General features: G+C 41.3%; 1 protein-coding gene across 1 annotated transcript in view; it reads left to right on the plus strand.

The window, feature by feature from the left end:
• The window catches only part of LOC129708659 (leucine-rich repeat-containing G-protein coupled receptor 6), a 249,491-nt gene that overhangs the window by 85,749 nt on the left and 141,502 nt on the right, over nt 1-22,240 (plus strand). Inside the window, exon 2 of the mRNA XM_055654554.1 lies at nt 13,704-13,775. Coding sequence (XP_055510529.1) covers nt 13,704-13,775 — 72 coding nt within the window. The remainder of the gene's footprint in view (nt 1-13,703; nt 13,776-22,240) is intronic.

The raw sequence follows: 22,240 nt of genomic DNA on the forward strand, positions 1-22,240 counted from the left end.
GATATCCGCTCATCCTTTTAAATTCCAGTGAATATAAGGCCAGTTGATACATTCTGTCATCATATGTCAGTCCCGCCATCCCGGGAAATAAACTGATGAACCTCAGTCATCATTCAGGGTATTAAGCATAGACATGATGTTATGTTACAGTTGTACAAGATGTTGGTGAATGGTATTGTGGAGTAATATGTTCAATTTTAGTCACCCTGTAGGAAAGATCTTTTTAAGCCAGAAAGAGTGCAGAGAAGATTTACGAGGATGTTGCCAGGATTTCAAGGCCTGAGCTATAGAGAGAGGTTGGGCTGCCAAATACTTCATTCCTTGGAGAGCTGGAGTATGAAGGGTGATCTTATAGAGGTATATAAGATCATGAGGGAAATATATAAGGGAAATACAGTCTTTTACCTGTACTAGAGGCAGTGCCGGATTTAGATGAAGAGAGGCCCTAAGCTGTTCCACTTGTGAGACCCCCAACGACCGGACAGCCATGGCGGCCAAATCTCCCACAATTCAAAGCGAGGGAGAAAGTGCCCAGCGCCGAAGTTGCCGCTGCCAGTGCGGATGCGCAGCCAATGATGTGCTGGCCGTATGTGCGCATGTAAAAGGCTTTTGGACAGGAGATGTGGGGGGGGAAAGGAGAGAGAGATAGAAGACCGCCCAGAGTTGAAACGGTGGGACCAGTGTGCCTTGGCCGGAGGCCCCCCTTGACCTCGGGCCCATCAAGTTTGGCTGGGGGCCCCCTAGAAAGTGGGGGCCCTAAGCTATAGCTTGTTTAGCTTATACGTAAATCCGGCACTGACTAGAGGAATCAAGAAACAGGGAACATAGGAACCAGGAAGAAGATAAGTGTCTTCTTCACATGAAGTGAATTGTTATGATGTGGAATCTACTGGTTAAAGGGTTGTGGTCATTGATGCAATAATAGCTCAGATAGGGAATTAGATCAATGCCTTGCAGAATAACAATTTAGAAAAATGGGAAGGAAACAGCAAGGGATGACACATTGACAGGATCGATCTTCAAAGTGCCGGCAGCACCAATGCCCTCTTTCTCTGCTGACCGAATCCATGATTTATGGAGATCTGTACTTGATAATTAGCTGTGACTTTTTATGATTACTCACATTATATTATTGTTCTTAAGATCTAAAAAGTATCCCATTCTCTTATCATTCTCATTTATCTCATAGTTCTTGTAAATTATATCTAAGTCTTTTTGAAGCCATTGAAGATTAAAACCGATCCAATTCATATTTGTTAACCTAGGACGTGGGGCACCAAAGAACTGGGTTGAGGGAAAGGGTGGGAAGCTTTTGCAAATACATTCAATGTTTTTTGTTAACTGTGCCTCACCAGAAATAGGAGGAATAATAAACCGTTCATGGTAATCATGCAGAACTGATGAAACAAAACAAGAATGCCTTTGATAAAAATCGGATGTTATCTTAAGCTAGGAATTCATCATTGGTCTTTGGAGAGAAACTCCCAAGCAGGTATTGAAAAGACTTATCGTCAAAAGGAAGTTCACTTTTAATTGTTCGTAAAGAAAGATGGAAAGGTAAAACAAGAAGCATTCTGAGCAAGTACAGAATGTAGATTTTTTAAAAGATTGAAAGAAAGTAACCTTGTATTATACAGAGAACACCAGTCTCTGCTGATGTACCAACCTACTTCATCATTTTGTTTTAGGTTTAGTTTATGCACAATATATAGACATTTTAAATGATGGATGACCATGTTTCATCTTTCAATGAAAAGAATAATAGAAAATAATGTGTTTACATTGCACCATCTAAATTTCTTTCAGGACTTTTCAAAAGGCTTTCTAACCAAGATGTCTTTTTGAATTCTAGTTACTATTTTAATATCAGAAGTGCAGCAACCAATTTGTACAAAACAGGTTTCCACAACTGAAATGTGTCAATGGATTGAGAAACCTTTATTATAGTGATGGGCTGAATATTCACTTGGACACCATAGATACCTTCCCTATTCTTTTATGAAGTATAATATCATTGGATCGATGATATCCATGATATAGTTTGATATACCGATGATATAGTTCGGACAATCTGCGCCTTTGGAGAATGGACCTCCCACTCAATATTATGCTGGTGAATAATTGAAGTTTCGAAATATATTCTTATGAATCGTCACCAGTCACATTCAGCCAACAGAGAGCTTCCTCATCATCTCAATTCACTGTCTTTTGCTGCAGACCAATGTCTCTACTTCCTTAGAAGGCTTAGGAAGTTTGGCAAGTCCCCAACAACTCTCTCCAACTTCTACAGATGCGCCGTAGAAAGCATTTTTATCGGAATGTATCGCAGCATGGTTTGGCAACAGCTCCATCCAAGGCCACAAGAAACTGCAAAGAGTTGTGGATGCAGCCCAGACCATCAAACAAGTCAACCTCCCTTCCATTGACTCAATTTACATTTCATGTTTCCTCGGCAAGGCCACCAAAATAATCAAGAATGAGTCGCACCTTGGTCACTCCCACCTCTCCCCACTCACATCATGCAAGAGGTACAGATGTGTGAAAATGAACACCTCCAGGTTCAGGGACTGTTTCTCCCCAGCTGTTATCTGGCAACTGAATCATCCTATCAACAACTGGAGAGCGGTCTTGCGCTACTATCTACCTCATTGGAGGCCCTCGGACTATCTTTAATCAGATTTTATTGGACTTTATCTTGCACTAAACGTTATTCCCTTTATAATGCATCTATACACTAAAGAATAGTGAAAGGTTTGGATAGAATGGATGTGTAGCGGATGTTTCCACTAGTGAGAGAGTCTAGGACAGAACCTCAGAATTAAAGGATGTTTTTTATTAAGATGAGGAGACATTTCTTTAGTCGGAGGGTGATGAATTTGTGAAATTCTTTGCCACAGAAGGCTGCAGAGTCCATCAGTGGATATTTTTAAGGCAGAGATACATAGGTACAGGATGTCAGAGGTTATGGAGAGAATGCAGGAGAATGGGGATAGGGGGAGAGATAGATCAGCCATGATTGAATGGTGGAGTAGACTTGATAGGCCGAATGGCCTATTTCTACTCCTATCACATGACTTTATTTACACTGTGGATGGTCTGATTGTAATCATGTATAATTATTCAGCTGAATGGTTAGCATGTAACAAAAAAATTCTATTGTACCGTGGTGACAATAAACTAAGCTAAACTAAACTAAACTAAACCCGCATTATATTCCATGAGTTTCAAACCTTGCCAACATTCTCTTTTGAGTGACTTTGTGAAGTTCACATGAATTACATCTAAATGAAAGCAAATTTATCTTCTCTGATATAAGAGCTTAGAGTCCGGCTTCCACTCGTCTGTATTTCACTTTGGTCTAGCCAAGAGGAAATTTGGATGAGTGATCCCAAAGGGATGCCTGCAAGATTTCTCCTCTCAACAATTTAAATCAATGGAATGCCAGACATGTTCTACTTTACCATATGTCTCTCCCTGCCTGATATTCCTCAAAGGTAACATCCATTGAGACTGTCCATTTGAGCTATGAAGATCAGTTTGAGGCATCAATTATAATATTCTCAGAGCAAAGTATGTTAAAGCACTCAGTCATTATAGTGTACATTTATATTTATTTTCAGATTGATGGCAATGCCTACTGTTTCCAATTTCTCATGTAGGAAGGAACTGCAGATGCTGGTTTAAACCGAAGATAAACACAAAAAGCTGGAGTAACTCATCGGGACAGGCAGCGATGCCTGTCCCGATGAGTTACTCCAGCTTTTTGTGTGAAGAAGGGTCTCAACCCAAAAGGTCACCCATTCCTTCTCTCCAGAGATGCTGCCTGTCCCGCTGAGTTACTCCACTTTTTTTGTGTCTATCTTCGGTTGTTACCTTAGAAGACAGTGATGAGCAACTTCCTCAAGCAATTCTTCTTGACAGCTCATAAATTAGTAGATTATCGCCGCAGCATGTAAAGCAGGTTCTTCGACTACCTGAGTTCACATCGAACTCACAGCAGTTCTAGGTTATCCCACTTTCTTTCCACTCCTCACATACTTGGGGCAATTTACAGAGGCAAATTCACCCGCACGTCTTTGGGATGTGGGAGTAAACTGGAGAAACCGGAGGTAACAGAGAGAACATGCAAACTCCACATAACAGCACCCGAGGTCACGATCTGACCATGGCCTGTGGTGCTGTGAATTAGCATCTCTATCAGCTGTGTCACCACTCTGCCACCCAGTTGTGTTGTGATTAAATTACTTATATTATCTGTTTAGTGATAGCAATCTAGGATGAATTTTTGACCCATTTTACAGTCCCAGCTGTAGCTGGACACAAAGGCCGTTGCAACCGTCACCTCCATTATGGTCGTCCCACAATTGAAAGTCTCTCTCAACGCCTGGCCCTCTTCAGCCCTTGTACCCCTGGGGGCACCTCCTCAGCTGACCTCGAGGGTGTGGAAGATAAGACCCCCCACCCCCACCCACCCCAGCTCCTCTTCCCAGGCCTTTTGTCCAGCGTCCATCGCCCTCGCTGTCTCCTTCCACCTCCTTTCCGATTCCCGTTCCCCGGGGTGAGCAGGGACCATGCTCTCCGCCATCTCCAGGCAAACTGGGCCGCGGTTGGGATGCAGCCGTGGCCCTATCCACCGTCAAAGCCCTGCGCTGCCTCCCGCCGCCAGTCGGCATACTGATACATGTACCGGCCCTCGGTACGACTCCCTCCTCTCCGGTACATGGGGCAAGCAGAAATTGGGCTCAGCGGAAACCTCTCTGGGCTGGTTCCCGTCACCACGGCAGCAAGCTGGGCCTGTTAAAGAGTCTTATAGAGCGATACAGTGTGGAAACCGGCCATTCGGGCCAACTTGCCCACACCAGCCAACATGTCCCAGCTACACTCAACCCACCTGCCAGCATTTGGTCCATATCCCTCCAAACCTGTCCTAGCCATGTACCTGTCAAACTGTTTCTTAAATGATGGGATAATCCCTGCCTCAACAATTTCTTCTGGTCCACTTGTTCTATACATCCACCACCCTTTGCGTGAAAACGTTACCCCTCAGATTCCTATTAAATCTTTTCACCTTAAACCAATGTCCTGTGGTCCTCAATTCCCCTACTCTGGGCAAGAGATTCTGTGCATCTACCCGATCTATTCCCCTCACGATCTTATGCACCTCTATAAGATCACCCCTCATCCTCCTGCGCTCCAATGAATAAAGTCCCAGCCTACTCAACCTCTGCCTATAGCTCACACCCTCTGGCAACATCCTCGTAAATCTTCTCTGTACCCTTTCCAGCTTGACAACACCTTTCTTCTAACATGGTGCCCAGAACTGAATACAATACCCTAAATGCGGTCTCACCAACGTCTTATACAACTACGACGTGACCTCCCATCTTCTATACTGTTGCCAGGCCAGGCCATGGCAGCAGCCCGTCGAGAGGCGACCTTCTGCCACGTGCAAACGCACAGTGGAATTATTTTCTTGCAAACATTCCAGTCCAGTATTTCCATACCTAAGCACATCCCCCGATTAGCAAAGTGTACAGAAATAGTCTACTGGCCAGTGCAGTGTTCACACGTCACCATGAAAATGTTGTAAATGATATCTGGATATATTTTCACAAATCAAGAAAAAGCATTACACATTTGGATTGTGTTCACATTATTTCCACACGGGCATCATCTTTCCCGGAGACAGACGTGTTATTCTCTACACTCAGACTGATTCTGGCACTGCAGTTACATTTGCAATGCCTGCCTTTGTTTTCACAGTTTAATATCTCCTGGATTAATTCCAGAATTGTATAGATAAATGAGATTTTAAATTAGTGTTGGTGTTCAAAAAATCTATAACCTTCACTGTTAAAGATTGTTCTATACACACTTGGTCATGAGTTTGATTTTAGGAATCAAAACTTATTATACTAGACAGCTTAATCATAGTTGGCATGCCTCACCATTACAATGATTATGGTGTACTTTTCCACTTTGGAATTCTTTAAAACTGACTTTGTTCTGTCAGAACAATCTTATTCTTGAGGCGGAAGATTGTGAGTCTTCTTTAAAGCTGTAGCACACAGTCTAAGATCTCACTTTAATGAGCAGCTGCTGACCATGGAAAAGTTTGCTGGATTTTAATTCCCATTCAGAGCTGGCAACATTGCAAGATATCCCGCTTCTGAAATGCATTCTATTGAAGATGCAGGTGAGGGGAAGAAGGGGTGGAGGTGTTCATAGGCTGATGGTTGGACAAAGGCCAGAGAGGAGGAGAAGACAACAAGTGTGAAATAAGGAAAAAAGAGGGATTAATTGTGAAGGCTCCCCAAGCAGAATATGAGGTGTTGTTCCTCCAGTTTGTGTGTGGTGTCACTCCGGCAATGGATGAGACCCAGGAGAGCACAGTGGCGCAGCGGTAGAGTTGCTGCCTTACAGCGCCAGTGACCCGGGTTTAATCCTGACTACATGTGTTGTCTGTACGGAGATTGTACATTCTCCCATGACCACGTGGGTTTCCTCTAGATGTTCCAGTTTCCTCCCACATTCCAAAGACGTGCAAGTTTATACGTTAATTGGCTTCTGTAAATTGTCCCTAATGTGTCGGGTAGAGCTAGTACACAGGTGTGTGAGTGATTTCTGGTCGACGCGGACTTGATGGACCAAAGGGCCTGTTTTCCCGCTGTATCTCTAAATTAAATTATACAGAAAGGTCGGTACGGGAATTGGAAGGGGAGTTAATTTCCTAATTGTTTTGCGGATAAAGTTTTGAGTTTGTTTTTCTGTTTACCCCTTAAGCATTGAGTATTGAATAATAGCCCTAAAAGAAATACATGATAGAGAAGAAGTCTGAAGAAGGGTCTCAACCCGAAACGTCACCCATTCCTTCTCTCCAGAGATGCTGCCTGTCCTGCTGCATTACTCCAGCTTTTTGTGTCTACCTCCATGATAGAGAAGTCAGCTTCTCTGTGTAACAGAGCTCTGAGCTGTAAGCAGGTAATGGTGCCTCAGGAGTCTTGCGACTTTGATGATGAAATCTGATCCTCAGATTAAAGCATTCTTTCAGTTACTGTCATTCTTTAAAATGTTGCTAAGTCAACTTCAAAGATCTGTCTCTTCGAATTGCCCTAGCTGAGCACGCAGTATGGACTTGCTGTGTCATGCAAACCAAAACCTTTTTTTACAAAAGGCTGTATTTAATTTAACATCAGTTAACTTTATCAATAGGAATGGTGAATGAGGTTTGGTGCAAGGCATCAGAAATAGAATCACATTTCCTGCTGCTGTTGCTACTTTTCACATTTATTTTTAACAGTTTTAATTATTTTTCAATGGTTGTCAAAATCAATATGTAACAACAAGGAACTGCAGATGGTGGTTTATACCAAAGAAAGACACAAAGTGCTGGAGTGACACGCGCTGGTCCCAGAAGTGGATCTGCCATCACTCATTACAATTGCTTCACTCTTTTAAACCTCTAGTCCAACAGCAGCATTGCTTACTATAACTTTGTTCACTAAACACTATTTCCTTAATCCTGTATCTGTACATTATGGACTTTGCACGCAACAAAAAGCCTTTCACAGTAGCTCGATGCACGTGACAATAAATTAAACTAACTCAGCAGGTCAAGCAGCATCTCAGGAGAACATGGATAGGTGTTGTTTCGAGTCAGGACCATTCTTGAGGCTGATTGCAGTGGGGGGAACAGGTAAGAAAGCTGAAAGAGAGGAGGGCCAGGACAGTCTTTCTTTCTCAATATCAATCTTTTCTCAGGTTTTAATAATGAGTGCTCTTAATATTAATTCAAAGATCAATATTAATAACAGGGTTGAGGTGACCATCTTTGCTGTCTGCCAATACTTGCTAGAGCCTTGTTACTCCATCTCCAATCATCATTAAATGCTGTTGCTTCAAGCAAAGCTATGGAAGAATAGGTATGCTGTCTGCTTGCAATGTTCAAAGCAATACTCCTTAATTCAGTCTGAAGAAGAGTCCTGACCCAAAACGTTACCTGCCCATTCCCACCACAGATGGTGCCTGACCCACTGAGTTCCTCCAGCACTTTGTGTTTTGCTCAAGATTCCAACATCTGCATTTCTTCTTCTCCTTAATTCTTTTTTTTTCTGGACACTTAATGCAATTACTAAACAATTACTGCACTGTGATTTACTGTGCCTAATCCTTGACCGATTCACAAGATGTGTAGTTGAGGTTGGCAACACAATTGGAATTTTATAGAAATCATTTATTAAATATTGTAGCTTAAACACAAAGTTGTGACCAGATGTGTCTTATTTTCTCTTCCAATTATATTTGAAAGTCAGTGAAATCCCAAAAAGGTCATTTTTCTTTATGTTGCAATTCCAATAATTTTGACCGTCAGGATTATTTTTACTTTTAGATAATTATGGGATAGGCAACAGATACTTCTGTGGCTGTTTCATTTAAATTAAGGAAAACACAGTAATTAAAAGTAATTATCCGGTTTCCCACTGGAGAGCTTTTAGTTTATTTACAAAGCTCATTTGCAGTTAATGCGAGCATAAAAATATCATCTTGCAATATGCACATTTAAGAAAAGCTATGGAAGAAAAGGAACAAGATGAAATATGTTATTAGGTAGAGAGAATATCAAACACATCTGTCAAAGGTTAATAGCTCATTGATTTATACACAAAACTATAGTAAATGATATGAAGAGCCATATAATTATATAAATCCCATCGATGGAAAAACAGGCATTGCTTACAATCAAGAAACTTTCTTCAGAACGGCACGTGGGTGGCATGGTGGCGCAGCGGTTGAGTTGCATCCTTGCTGCGCCAGAGACCCGGGTTCGATTACGGGTGCTGTCTGTATAGAGTTTGTAGGTTCTCCCCATGACCTGCATGGGTTTTCTCCCTGAACTTCATTTTCCTCCCACACTCCAAAGACATACAGGTTTGTAGGTTAATTGGCTTGGTATAAGTGTAAACTGTCCATAGTGTGTAGAATAATGTCGCTGGTCGGTGTGGACTCGGTGGGCCAAAGGGCCTGTTTCCTCGGCCAGGGGAGGCAGCGGAGGCAGAGCCTCACCTGTCATACTCCCAATGAAAATAGCTGTTAAGAAAAGTAAAAAAAAATAAAAATAAAATAAAATAAATATAAAGATTTTTTCACTGATCTGTATAATGTCATTTCTATATGAATCTAATCATTTTTTATAGTAAAAATCGCAAAATTTGCGCAGCTTCGCTGCAAATACATGGAGAGATGAGAGGTGTAAAAAAATTGCATCCTTAAATCTGTTATAAACCTTGCTCCTCTCACCTTAAAATTCTGCCCTCTAGACTTTGATATTATTACCCAGAAAAATATTCTGTCTACACTATCTATGCTGTTTTATATACTTCTGTGTATTTCTATCAAGCTTCATCTCAACCTCCGGCATTCCAGTGAAAACAATCCAAGCCTGTATTATAGCTAATACTCTCTGATCCAAGCACAGTGTTGGAGTAGCTCAGTGGGTGAAACAACATCCCTGGAGAATATGGATAAGTGACATTTCACCGGTATCCACATATCACTTGCCAGGCTTTGTCCTGCCCCTATCTCCCTTCCAACTTTCTACTCCCCACTACAATCAGGCTGAGGAAGGGTCCTGACCCAAAACTACAGCCTGATTCATTGAGTTACTCCAGCACTTTGTTTTTGTCAACAAGCATTGGCAATTCCTATCCTAACCAACCAATAAGTTGATTCAGTTGCCTGATAACATCTGGAAAGAAACTGTCCCCAAATCTGGATTTATGCATTTCCACCTCTTGCCTCTGTACCTCTTTCCTGATGGGAACAGGGAGAGACGGAGTCAAGGGTTGACACGTTCTGCAAAGATTATGTCTTTGATTATGCTGGTGGCCTTGTCAAGGCAGCATGAAGTGCAGATGGATCAAGTGATCAAGTGAGTCACAATGGCTGTAACATGGTGACTCAAGCAATGGAAGCAGAGGATATTCATTACCAGGGGCCCTGACCTGTTACGTGAGACACTTTTGATATTGAGCATGGTTCTCAGCACAGATAGACACACAATGTTGGAGTAACTCAGCGAGGTAGGCAGCATCTCTGGAGAGAAGGAATGGGTGACTTTTCGGGTCAAGACCCTTCTTCAGATTAGTCAGGGGTAAGGGATGCGTCACCCATATCTTCTCTCCAGAGAGGCTGCCTGTCCCACTGAGTTGCTCCAGCTTTTTGTGTCTATCTTCGGTTTAAAACGGCATCTGCAGTTCCTTCCTACACATGGTTCTCACCACATTCCGCAACGGGCGTTTGAGACACAATCATCGTTTGGGATGGGGGAACAGCAACACTGGGAGGATATTAGAATCCGTAAAATCCATGCAGTGGAGAGCTGAATGGAATTCAGCATGACCTGATGTGTTAGATCAGGATTCACACAATCCCAGACAGCCCAACAACCAAGCCCCTACTAATCCTTCCGACATTATATACATTTCGAACACAAAGAGAGCTGTAATTATGATCAATTGTTTGAAAACTTGAAATTGTGTGAAAATAACAGATTATTTCCATCTGAATTAATATATGGTGTTGATGTTTGAATGAGCACCTGCTTTAGAGATCCTTATAACAAAAGCCAACATGTTTTTCAGTACAAAGAGTGCATTAGATACACTCTGAAATCTTTGAAAATTTTGAGAAGGGAGGCAACAAGCTTTTATGACACAAAGTGTAACTCAGCGATTCAGGCAGCATCTCTGGAGAACATAGATAGGCGGTATTTCATCTATATCCACCTATCGCTTGGCTTTGTCCAGCCCCTATCTCTCTTCCAGCTTGTTCCTCCATACTACAATCTGTCTGAGGAAGGGTCCCAACCTGAAATTGCTGTCTGACTCATCGAGTTACTCCAGCACTGTTGTGTCTATTTTTGTAATTGCTGTAAATCACGTCAACAATTCCTTGTGTCAACATCCTTTTATGGCTATTTTGAAGTTCGCTTCTCTCTGATGGGAGTTCTGTAAGATTCTCTCACTGTTCCCCTCTGTAATTCCTGCTGCTCTCCTGCTGTTCTAACTCTTCCCTCCCTCCTGCCACCTTCCATCTATACCCACCCCTCGGGCTTTACATTTCTCTCCTCTCCTTATCTGACATCCACTTGTCTCCTTAGTTACTTACCTGACCCATCTGCCAATCCAACCTCACCTGTATCCACCTATCACTTGCCAGGCTTTGTCCTCCCACCACCTCCCTTTTCCAGCCTTCTCCCTCCCTACAACAATCAATCTGTAGAAGGGTCCCGACCGAAATGTCGCCTCTCCATTCCCTCCACAGATGCTGCCTGACCCATTAAATTCCACCAGCACTTAGTGTTTTGCTCGAGATTCCAAGATCTACAGTTTCTCGTGTCTCCAAGAATACTAGATTATTATTTCATTTAATGAAGTCGACACAGCCTCCAGAATAAAATACAGCAACATTTTCAACAAGAATTGTATCACTCATTGGCTCTTTGTTAATAATTTCAGATCGGTCTACCCTCATCTGAAATTTTCAGCCTCCAGCACTTTGTGCTTTTCTCAAGATTCTAGCATCTGCAGTTTTTTAGTGTCTTGGATGGGTGCTTGATGGGCAACATGAACTCGGTGGGGCGAATGGCCTGTTTCCATGCTGCATGACTCTATACCTCAATAATACTGTGAATAGATAGTAAGCTGCTGAATTACCGGATGGTGCTGTGCAATAAGCAGACACCGAAGGGAACAATGCAGCGTGTGAATGAGCATGCTCACTCTGTTTCAGAAGTGCATTCACAGCCATGTTCTGTCATACTTTTCGATGGTCAATCAAAATGTGTGAAGAAGTATTAAAGCACGCTCAATATAATATTTGTGTTATTCCAATACTTATTGAAGGATATTTTCAAGAGTATCCTTCATGTCTGACGAGAAGGCTGCAGAGCATAGTGGACATTGCCTAGTCTAAGACCGGCATTAACCTCACCACAATGAAAGGAATCTGCAGGAAGTTCTGCCTCAGTACGGAAGCTAACATTATCAGAGACCCAAGCCACCCTGGCCATGCTCTCGTCTCATTGCTACCATTAGAATGTAGGCACAGGAGCCTAAGAACCGTGACCTCCGTACCAACCATAAAATTAAAACCATAAAAGCAGAATTAGGCCATTTGGCCCATCGAGTCTGCTCTGCCGTTCGATCTAAGCTGATCTATCTTTCCCTCTCAACCCCATTCTCCTGCTTTCTCCCCATAATCTTTAACGCCCTTACTAATTAAGAACCTATTCATCTCTGCTTTAAAAATGCCCATTGACTTGGCCTCCATAGTCTGTGGCTATAAATTCCACAGGATTTACCAACCTCTGGCTAAAGAAATTCCTCCTCATCTCCATTCTAAGGGTAAGTCCTTTCATTCTGAGCCTGTGCCTTCTGATCCTAGACTCTCTCACTACTGGAAACATCCTCTCCACATCCACTCTATCTAAGCTCTTAACTGCAGTGCACAAATCTATCTTTAACTGAATTATAAAGAACTTTGAAACTAGACACAAAATGCTGGAGTAACTCAGTGGGACAGACAGCATCTCTGGAGAGAAGGAATGGGTGACGTTTTGGGTCGAAACCTCTCATCAGATTGAAGAAGGGTCTCGACCCTAAACGTCACCCATTCCTTCTCTCCAGAGATGCCCCTGTCCCACTGAGATACTCCAGCATTTTGTGTCTTTGTTTGGTTTAAACCAGCATCTGCAGTTCCTTCCTACACATAAAGAGCTTTGTACAGGTTGCATAATGTGCTTCGATTTGCACTATTATGGTTTGGTTACCAAGTGCGATGGATAATTTATCGTGTTATACTTTATTCCATGTTGTGTTGTTTGTGCCTGTAAAGTTACAGCAAGCAAGAATCGCATTGTTCCAATCCCAGTGCATATGACAATTAAACACTCTTGGCTCTTGACACATGATACAGTAAACTGCTTTGGAAAATCATGGCGCCAGCAAGCTGCTTTGACCCCTGCGGCAATGGTCTTTAAAGGCTTCTTTGAACAATTTGCAATCTTGGTGCTACTAGTTATTGACATAGTCGACGATGGAAATTTTCCTTTTGTTCTTATTCTTGACATCTGCTTTTTATTTCCTTCAAAGTGCATTTTTCATTTGAATGATATTCATAAGAGATTGTTTTAATCAGGAAAGAAACAACGTATCTTCCAGACGAAACAGGGAATGCGTGGTCTGCAAGGTACAGTGGCAAAGCAGAGAAAGTACAATTCATCTCTGGTTGTGGAACTGAATGAACAATGAAATGAACAGCTGTAATCAGGCAACTGAACCATTCTACCACAACTGGAGCGCAGTCCTGAGCTACTATCTACCTCATTGCAGACCTCGGACTATCTTTGATCGGGCTTTACTAGTCTTTATCTTGCACTAAACCTTATTCACGTTATTCCCTTTATCATGTATCTATACACTGTGGATGGCTCGATTGTAATCACGTATTGCCTTTCTGCTGACTGGGTAGCACGCAACAAAGGCTTGTCACTGTACCTCGATATGTGTGACAATAAACTAAACATACTAACTAACTTTAGAAGTGGCAATGCGACGGCAAACATCTTTCAACATTGGTTATACTGCTCCCTTCAAAGCCAACTATAATTTATTCATTTTTCTGTTTTCTGTTTCTCCCCTCAGAGACTTGAGCATGAACAATATTGATGACCTGCAGCCAAATTCATTTGAAGGTCTTCACTTCTTGGAAGAGCTGTAAGTAACAAATAACATCCACAAATAATTATGTTAATAGGTTTCAATATATTGGAAAAACATAAGATGCAATTTATATTCTACAGCGCATAACAGTAAACATCCCCAAATACATTTTGACACAATGAACTGCAGATGCAGGTTTACAAAAGAAGACACAACGTGCTGGAGCAACTCAGCGGGTCAGGCAGCATCTCTGGAGAACATAAATAGGAGTCATTTTGAGTTGGGATTGTTCTTCAGATTGATTGTAGGGAGGATGGGAAAGAAAGCTGGAAAAGAGATAGGCACAAAATGCTGGAGTAACTCAACGGGTCAGACAGCATCTCTGAAGAAAAGGAATAGGTGACGTTTCGGGTCGAGATCATTCTTTGAAAAGAGGAGGGTCAGGACAAAATCTTTCTTTGTCTAAATCAACCTTTTTCAGTTTTTTTTAAATTAGTGCATAATATTAACTCAAAGATCAATATTAATAATTGGGTTGAAATGGCTATCTTCGCTATGTTGTTCAGTTCAATGTTTGGGCCAAACTAAAATTAACACTCTGCTCCTCTACATAAGAAGCAAATCTATTCATACATTATAGAAAAGCGGACCTGCAAATGCAGTTTTACACAAAAGGACACAAAGTGCTGGACTAACTCAGTGGGTCAGGCAGCACCCCTGAAAAACCTGGATAGGTGACGTATCAGGTCGGGACCCTTCTTCGGATATAAGTCTGAAAAAGGTTCCCGCCCCGAAACATCATCTATCCGTGTTTTCCAGAGACAGTTTTGGAGGTTAATTGTCCCTAGTGCAAAGAATAGTGCTAGTGCATGGGGATCGCTGGTCGACGTGGACTCCACTAAAGTAACCTACAAACCTGTACATCTTTGGAATGTGGGAGGAAACCAGAGCACCCGGAGAAAACCCACACGGTCACATGCAAACTCTGTACAGACAGCGCCCGTTATCAGGATCAAACATCGGTCTCTGGCGCTGTGAGACAGCAACGCTATCTCTACGCCACCCGATCTTGATCATCATGAACAGTGCAAAACATGACATTTACTCATCAGGTTCATAAAGTTAATTTATTTTCAACATAATATTTATTCAGATTAGGTTTATCTGGAAACAAATCCATATATTATTTTTTCTTTATGAAAATATATACCAATGTTTAAAATCTAAACTATCAATGGACCAAAGAGAATATAAAATATGTCCGTTCACACTTCTAGACTGTTTGTAGATATTTATTTTCTTTGCCACCTCAGGTTAGCCTGGGGATTACAATTTCTCCCCATGTTTTATAAACCAAAACGTGACTGTTGGTATTATTTGTAGTCAAGATTTATCAGCACTTTCCTGCACATGTATTCTAAAAGAGTCAATTGCATTTAATAAAATGGATAAATTCCTGCTGACTTCAGGAAGTAAACTGCACATATTGTAAAAGATTTCATCATTTATTTGCAATATGTCTTGATAGCAAATTTTAGGTTTCATCTTCAGTACAGAGCAGTTAAAACAATAAAATATTTGTGGTTGAATTTGAAAGTCAGTTGGCTTGTTCATGATTATTATTTTTGATGAATTCACATTTAAAGATGATTAATTATTCATCATGTATATAAAGAAATGTTCTCTTTGGAACACCATGAAGAACGTGCAATTGTTTATCATTAGATAACTTTTGGAAGGCCATGACTTACACTGTGATTACTTGGGTCTTGCTTGCTGATTGAAATGTATTGGGACTCAGGTTATTCCACTATACAAAACATAGAAACCAGCAATCATTCACTGAAACAGGAGTGGGTATCAGCCAAGTATCACCACCAGGCCAGTGTAGCCTAGAATGGAAAATGTTTGGCAGCTTCTCAAAACATTTCACTTTAGTAATATTGCTGAATTGAACGGGTAAAAACCTAGAAAATGATTCACAATCATCTTTGTTTGAATCAGGCTTTCCAAAACTTGTTTAATATTCAACTATGGTCTGCGGAACCCAATTCCGTTTTTGTCTCCAAGACCTCCAGCCATGGTCAGAGCTTTTAAAACGGTGGACAGCACAGTAGAGCGACTGGTGGAGCTGCTGTTCCATAGCACCAGAGACCCGGGTTCGAACCTGATCCCAAATGCTAACGTTTGGAGTTATAGATTCATAGTGGGATCACCCCAACGCGGAGGGCTCGGCCGCCGGTTGCGGGAGCCAGGATCGCCAAGACAATGGAAGGTTCAAGTGTCCCAACCACGGGAGAACAAAGAAGGGAAGAAGATTTAGCATTTTTTGCCTTCCATCTGTACGTGAGGAATGTGGGGGAAGCGCTGTGGTGGATCTTCATGTTAAAAATGTATTTGCGTGTCTTGTTGCTCTTTATTGGTATGAATGTATGGCAAATCAAATTCCTCATATGTTGGCTAATAAATTATTATTATGATTATGATAGAATCAAAGGTTTCAAAGGTTCCAAAAGGATTTTTTTGTCATGTGTACCAATTAAGGTACAGTGATATTCGAATTACCAGACAGCCATACTAAAAAAAAAAGCAGCAAGACACACAACTACATAAAAGTTAACATAAACATCCACCACAGTGGATTCCCCACATTCCTCACTGTGATGGAAGGTAATAAAGTCCAATCTTCCTCCCTCTTTATTCTCCCGTGGTCAGGGGAATCGAACCATCCGCAGTCAGGGCAATCGTAGCTCCCGCGTCGGGGCAATCAAAGCACCGTTAAGATAAAAACTGGGCCACAAACACTGATCAGAGATAGGGCAGGTGACTCACTTCCAGTTACCCCAAAGTTAGGAATGTGATGGAATATTTGCCATTTGCCCAGGTTAGTGTGATTCTGAAAATTCTCAAGAATCTACCAATGTGCTGCTCACAAAATGCACTGTAGTTACTCACCAGTGCAACTCTTGACAGCAACCTCAACCTCCAAAATGGTCAAAAGGATTGGACAGCACAGTGGCGCAGCGGTAGAGTCACTGCCCACAGCGCTAGAGACCCCGGTTCGATCCTGACCACGGGTGCTATCTGTATGGAGTTTGTTTCGTTCTCCCTGAGACCGCGTGAGATATTTTTCCGGTTGCTCCGGTTTCCTCCCACACTTCAAAGAGGTACAGATTTGTAGGTAATTGGCATGTATTAAAATTGTAAATTGTCCCTAGTGTGTAGGATAGAACTAGTGTATGAGTGATCGCTGGTCGCTGCAAACCCGGTGGGCCGAAGGGCCTGTTTCTACGCTGCATCCCTAAAGTCTAAAGTAAAGTAAATTAAAATAAACAAGCAATGCCAAAAAAATACTTTCATTCACCGCTTGCTGCCTTTCGGAACTGATGGACCTATACCAATGTTCATCTTATGCAATAGGATGTATTAAGTCGATTAATGTTACAATACCTAAATTAAAGTGAATCTGAAGAAGGGTCTCGACCTAAAACGTCACCATTCCTTCTCTCCAGAGATGCTACCTGCCCCGCTGAGTTACTCCAGCATTTTGTGTCTATCTTTGGTGTAAATCAGCATCTGCAGTTCATTCCTAGACATTGAAGTAACGTTTGTGTTAATTTAAATCAAGATTATTTTTAAATAGTCCTACTGAATCCAAAATACAATGAAGGAATTATCTTTGACAAGCTTCATTCTGAATTCCAATATAAAATGCCCGATCCTCCCATAATCTGTGGACACATTAGTCTCTGATCTTACTGTCGATGAAAAGCAAGTAGTAGAAGTGATAGTAAATGGAAAAAGAACTTCAAGTCTTTGGCGCTTAAACGTAGCACATTGTTTAGGCGTGGATGAAATTATATGTTGTATTCTTGACTGAAGAATGAAGAAATCATACATAAGTAGATGAAACATGAATTGTGTTACTTTAATATAAAACCTGATAATCTGCCACAGACGATGGGAGGATTTGACAGATTAACACATTGCAATTCAGAATGAACCTTGTCCTACATTATATTTTGGATTCAGTAGGACTATTCAAAAATAGTCTTGACTCAAACTAAACAAACAGCACTTTGATGTTGGCGTAGTAATATAGATCGCCACATTTTATAGCACTTCATCTTCAAAATCTTACTTCTACAAATGAAATCTGCGAACATCCAGAAATAAAGATGGAAAATATATTTAAATATCTGTTTAAAAGTTTACAATTAAAAGAAAAAGTAGACTTATTCATATATTTTTAAAGCTGAATTCTGTTACAAAAAATATTGGACAAATGAAATAAAAATGTAATTGACATAGTGGAGAGGAATATCTACATTACTAAAAGTCTGATCTTGACCACTTCTTGTTGTCCTGTATATTGATTTTAGAAAAAATGCTGCCTCTTACGGCTGTGATTTATGGCCATCTTACTCAGTCCCCCTCCGCTGTGCAGGACAAGAATATTTTTCCCATCAATGAAAAATGAAAGAGTTATTAGTGTTTAAAAAATCTTGAAATTAACTCCCCTGAAGACCACGCCCCTTCCGGAGGGACTATAAAACCTGGAAGTGTTGCGTGCCTCAGTCAGTCTCTGCAAGATGGGGGAACGAGAGGGTCATGTCTCTCAGTCTGAGCTGTGAATAACACTGAATGCATGTCTACTAAACTGTGAGTGGTTTTACTGACCTGTCAGTGCCCTTAATGTGGTTTGAAAATATAGTTTGGAAATGCTAAAGCTGTGTTGCCTTTGGTTTGGACATGCTAAAGCTGTGTTGCATTTTGTTTGGAAATGCTAAAGCTGTGTTGCCTAATTAAAGTTGCCTTGCCTAATTAAAATTGCCTTGCCTTCTATATAATTAAAAGTGTAATTTTGATCACTTCCTGTTTGCCCTTTATATTGATTTTAGAAAAACCACTACCACGTACGGCTGTGATTTTTGTCCATCTCACTCAGAGTCCCCCTCTGCTCATCAGGTGCCGAGGATTTTTCCCATTGATGAAAAATAAAAGAGTTATAAGTGTTTACAAGTGTTGAGATTCTCTCTCCTGTCAATCACGCCATGAAGGCCACGCCCCTTCTGGTGGAAGGGGGAGGGATTATAAAACCCAGAAGTGTAGGCGTGGCTCAGTCTCTGTAAGATGGAGGAGGGAGAGGTCACGACTCACTGTCTTTCGTGGCCTTGCACCCTGCTTGAAATGGTATGAAACTACACTTGAATTTGGTGGCCTTGCACCCTGCTTGAAGTGGAATTTCAAGGAATAGCCGTGAGTCAACTGCCAGTCCACCAACCATGAGTGAGTGAGCTGCTAGCACAACAGACCCCCCCCCCCCCCCCCCCCCCACTGGCCACCAATATTGGAATTGGTGGAGAGGTGAAATATTGCATTGGGGGACCAGCCCTCCTGTGTGATGCTGGGACCCAACGGGTCCCACTTAGTCCAGTATATATATAGAACAAAAAATGATTGTGCCAATAAAATAAAACCAATACCCATAAGTATAAGTAGTTCTGAGCTTATTTGGAGGTTGTAGCATTTAATTGCCCTATGACTGTAGGAAAGAAGCTGTTCCTGAATCTTGACCTTTGAGTTTTCAGACTCCTATATATTCTTCCAATTGGTAGGAGTGAATGCATAAAATTTAACATAGCTTTTATTTCAATAGGTCTTTTCTGCTTGTTTGGCCAGCTTTTAATAGGTGTAGTATAGAGTCAAGTGTTTTATTGTCATTTGTCCCAGGTAAAGCAATAAAATTCTTACTTGCTGCAGCACAACAGAATATGTAAACATAGTATACTGTAAACGATATGATAAACGAGAGAGAAAAAAAATTTCAGTGTGTATGTATGCACTCACACAAGTACACACACAATATATATAGATAGATATATACATACATCTGTATATACATATATATAGATACACATACACATGCACACATACTCAAAAAACAAACGACAAAGTTTGTAATCTTCCATAAAATACTATTGTATAGTAAAGAACAGCAGATGCTGGTTTAAATCGAAGGTAGACACAAGATGTTGGGGTAACTCAGCGGGACAGGCAGCGTCTCTGGAGAGAAGGAATGGGTGACGTTTCGGGTCAAGACCGAAGATGGGTCTTGACTTAAAACGTAACTCATTCCTTCTCTCCAGAGATGCTACATAAAACACTATTGGTTTGTCACTGGTAAAAAGGTCCTAAGTCCACTATTTTCATTTTACCTCTTAAAGGACTTCATTTATGTTTAGTGCATGGAATCAAATTCTCCTCTTAATTTTAACTTTGTTTAAATTCAAGGAAGCAAGTAGAGATAGATTCTTACACTTGGGATATTGATCCGTTGCAAATGTGGATCTGGAAGATCAGAGATTTAAAAATAATCGTCAGCAATCATTTGGTGTTGATGAAGGATGATTAATTGTTTTGATTGGCAAGTGAGAAGCTCAGAATTTTAATCCCACCATGACAATTTATGTAATTTAGCTGGTAGCAACAGAAAAATAATGACCATTAAAGTTGCACAGTTTTGTAAAATTATCCAACACATTCACTATCCAACAATGTGGGTTACCTCCAGGTGCTCGGATTTCTTCCCACATTTCAAAGGTGTGTAAATTTGTAGATTAATTGGCTTTTGTAAATTGCCCCATCGTGTGTAAGATGTCATAACATAGAACTAGTGCACGGGTCATTGTTGGTCAGCGCGGATGCGGTGGGTCGATAGGTCTACTTCCACATTGTATCTCAAAACTAAATTAATCTAAACTAATCTTTCAATAAATCCCTATTCAGGGAAAGGAGCAAGCACTTCATAACATGTTGAATCCATGTGTGACTTTATCCCACAAGATCAGAATATCAGAATTAGAAACAGGAATAGGCCTTGCTTATGCCTTTCAAAAATAACTCAGTCAACTATTTACCTTGGCGTCATTTTCTTGCATTGACCATGTGTTCCTGAATTAATTTAATATTAAAAAGATTATTCATCTTTCTTGAATATACTCAGTGATTGATCTACTGTACCGGCCTTCAATCGAGAATCCCAAAGATTCGTCACCCTCTGGGCAAAGACATTTAAATACATAACATAGAAAAGTCTGTGTCAAGATGATGCCAAGTTAAACTAATCTTGTGCCTGCACATGATCCATAGCCCTCCATTCCCGGCAACTCCTTGTGCCTATCTAAAAAACTCTTATCTGCTTTCACTAAGCCACCCTATTTTTCCATGCTAACTATTTGTGTTGATACTTTCTTCTCAACATTTCCTGAATGGCTAGCCCATTATTTTGAGATGTGATCTTTGGTTGTAAGACATCCAACCAGACAAATCCTGTAGCCCACCCTGAGAATTATGAATGTTTCTATGAGATCACCGCTCATTCTTTAAACTCACGTATGCTTAAGATAGACACAAAATACTGGAGCAACTCGGTGGGACAGGCAGCATCCCTGGAGGGAAGGAATGGGTGACGTTTCTGGTCGAGACCCTTCTTCAGACTTGCTGCCTGTCCCACTGAATTACTCCAGTGTTTGGTGTTCCTTCCTACCCATCAAGTATGCTTCATCTCTTTTTAGGCTTTGGACTTTAGAGATACAGCATGGAAACATGCCTACTGCCCACTGAGTCCACGCTGACCAGCAATCACCCCGCACACTAGCACTATCCTGCACACAATCAACCTACAAACCTGCACATCTTTGGAGTGTGGGAGGAAACCGGAGCACCCGGAGAAAACCCACGTGGTCACAGGGAGAATGTACAAACTCTTCAAGCACCTGTAGTCAGGATCAAACCCAGGTCTCTGATGCTGTAAGGCAGCAGCTCTACCTCTATGCCATTGTGTCACCATTAAAGATGCCTCTGCTCATAGGTAATTGACCTTTGCTGGCTTTTGAAGGGTCAATTGTAAATATACTTTGTCAGTTTAGGACTCCCATCTCCACCATCGATCAACTTCTTTGAGTGACTACAATGATGCAATACATGATGCATGATCAGTTTCCTGCATTTTTTTTAAACAAGTCCAATAATAGTTTCAGTTTATAGCTAGATATTTTTCAAAGCCTTTATAAGATTGAAACACTACATCCATCAAATAAAGCATATCTTTACACATACAATCTAGAACTGGACCCAATAGGACAGTTGAAGAGCTAAACAGAAAGAAGAAGTGCCTGAAGAAGGGTCTCGACCCAAAACGTCGCCATATTCCTTCTCTCCATAGATGCTGCTTCACCCGCTGAGTTTCAATAGACAATAGACAATAGATGCAGGAGTAGGCCATCCGGCCCTTTGAGCCAGCACCGCCATTCAATGTGATCATGGCTTTTTCAGCATTTTTTCATTCGCCAGCATTTTTTGTCCACCTTTGATTTTTCCAGCATCTGCAGTTCTTTCTTAAACAGAAGGCACTAGTAATTGGAGAGGGAATGACTGTACATGTTAGAACTGCCTGCCCTGAGCACAGAAGTGACCTTTTCCATTCTCACATTGTAGTAGTAGCGAAAAGGAGCGGG

Source organism: Leucoraja erinacea, chromosome 24 (assembly GCF_028641065.1).
Source record: "Leucoraja erinacea ecotype New England chromosome 24, Leri_hhj_1, whole genome shotgun sequence".
Taxonomy (NCBI): Eukaryota; Metazoa; Chordata; class Chondrichthyes; order Rajiformes; family Rajidae; genus Leucoraja; species Leucoraja erinaceus.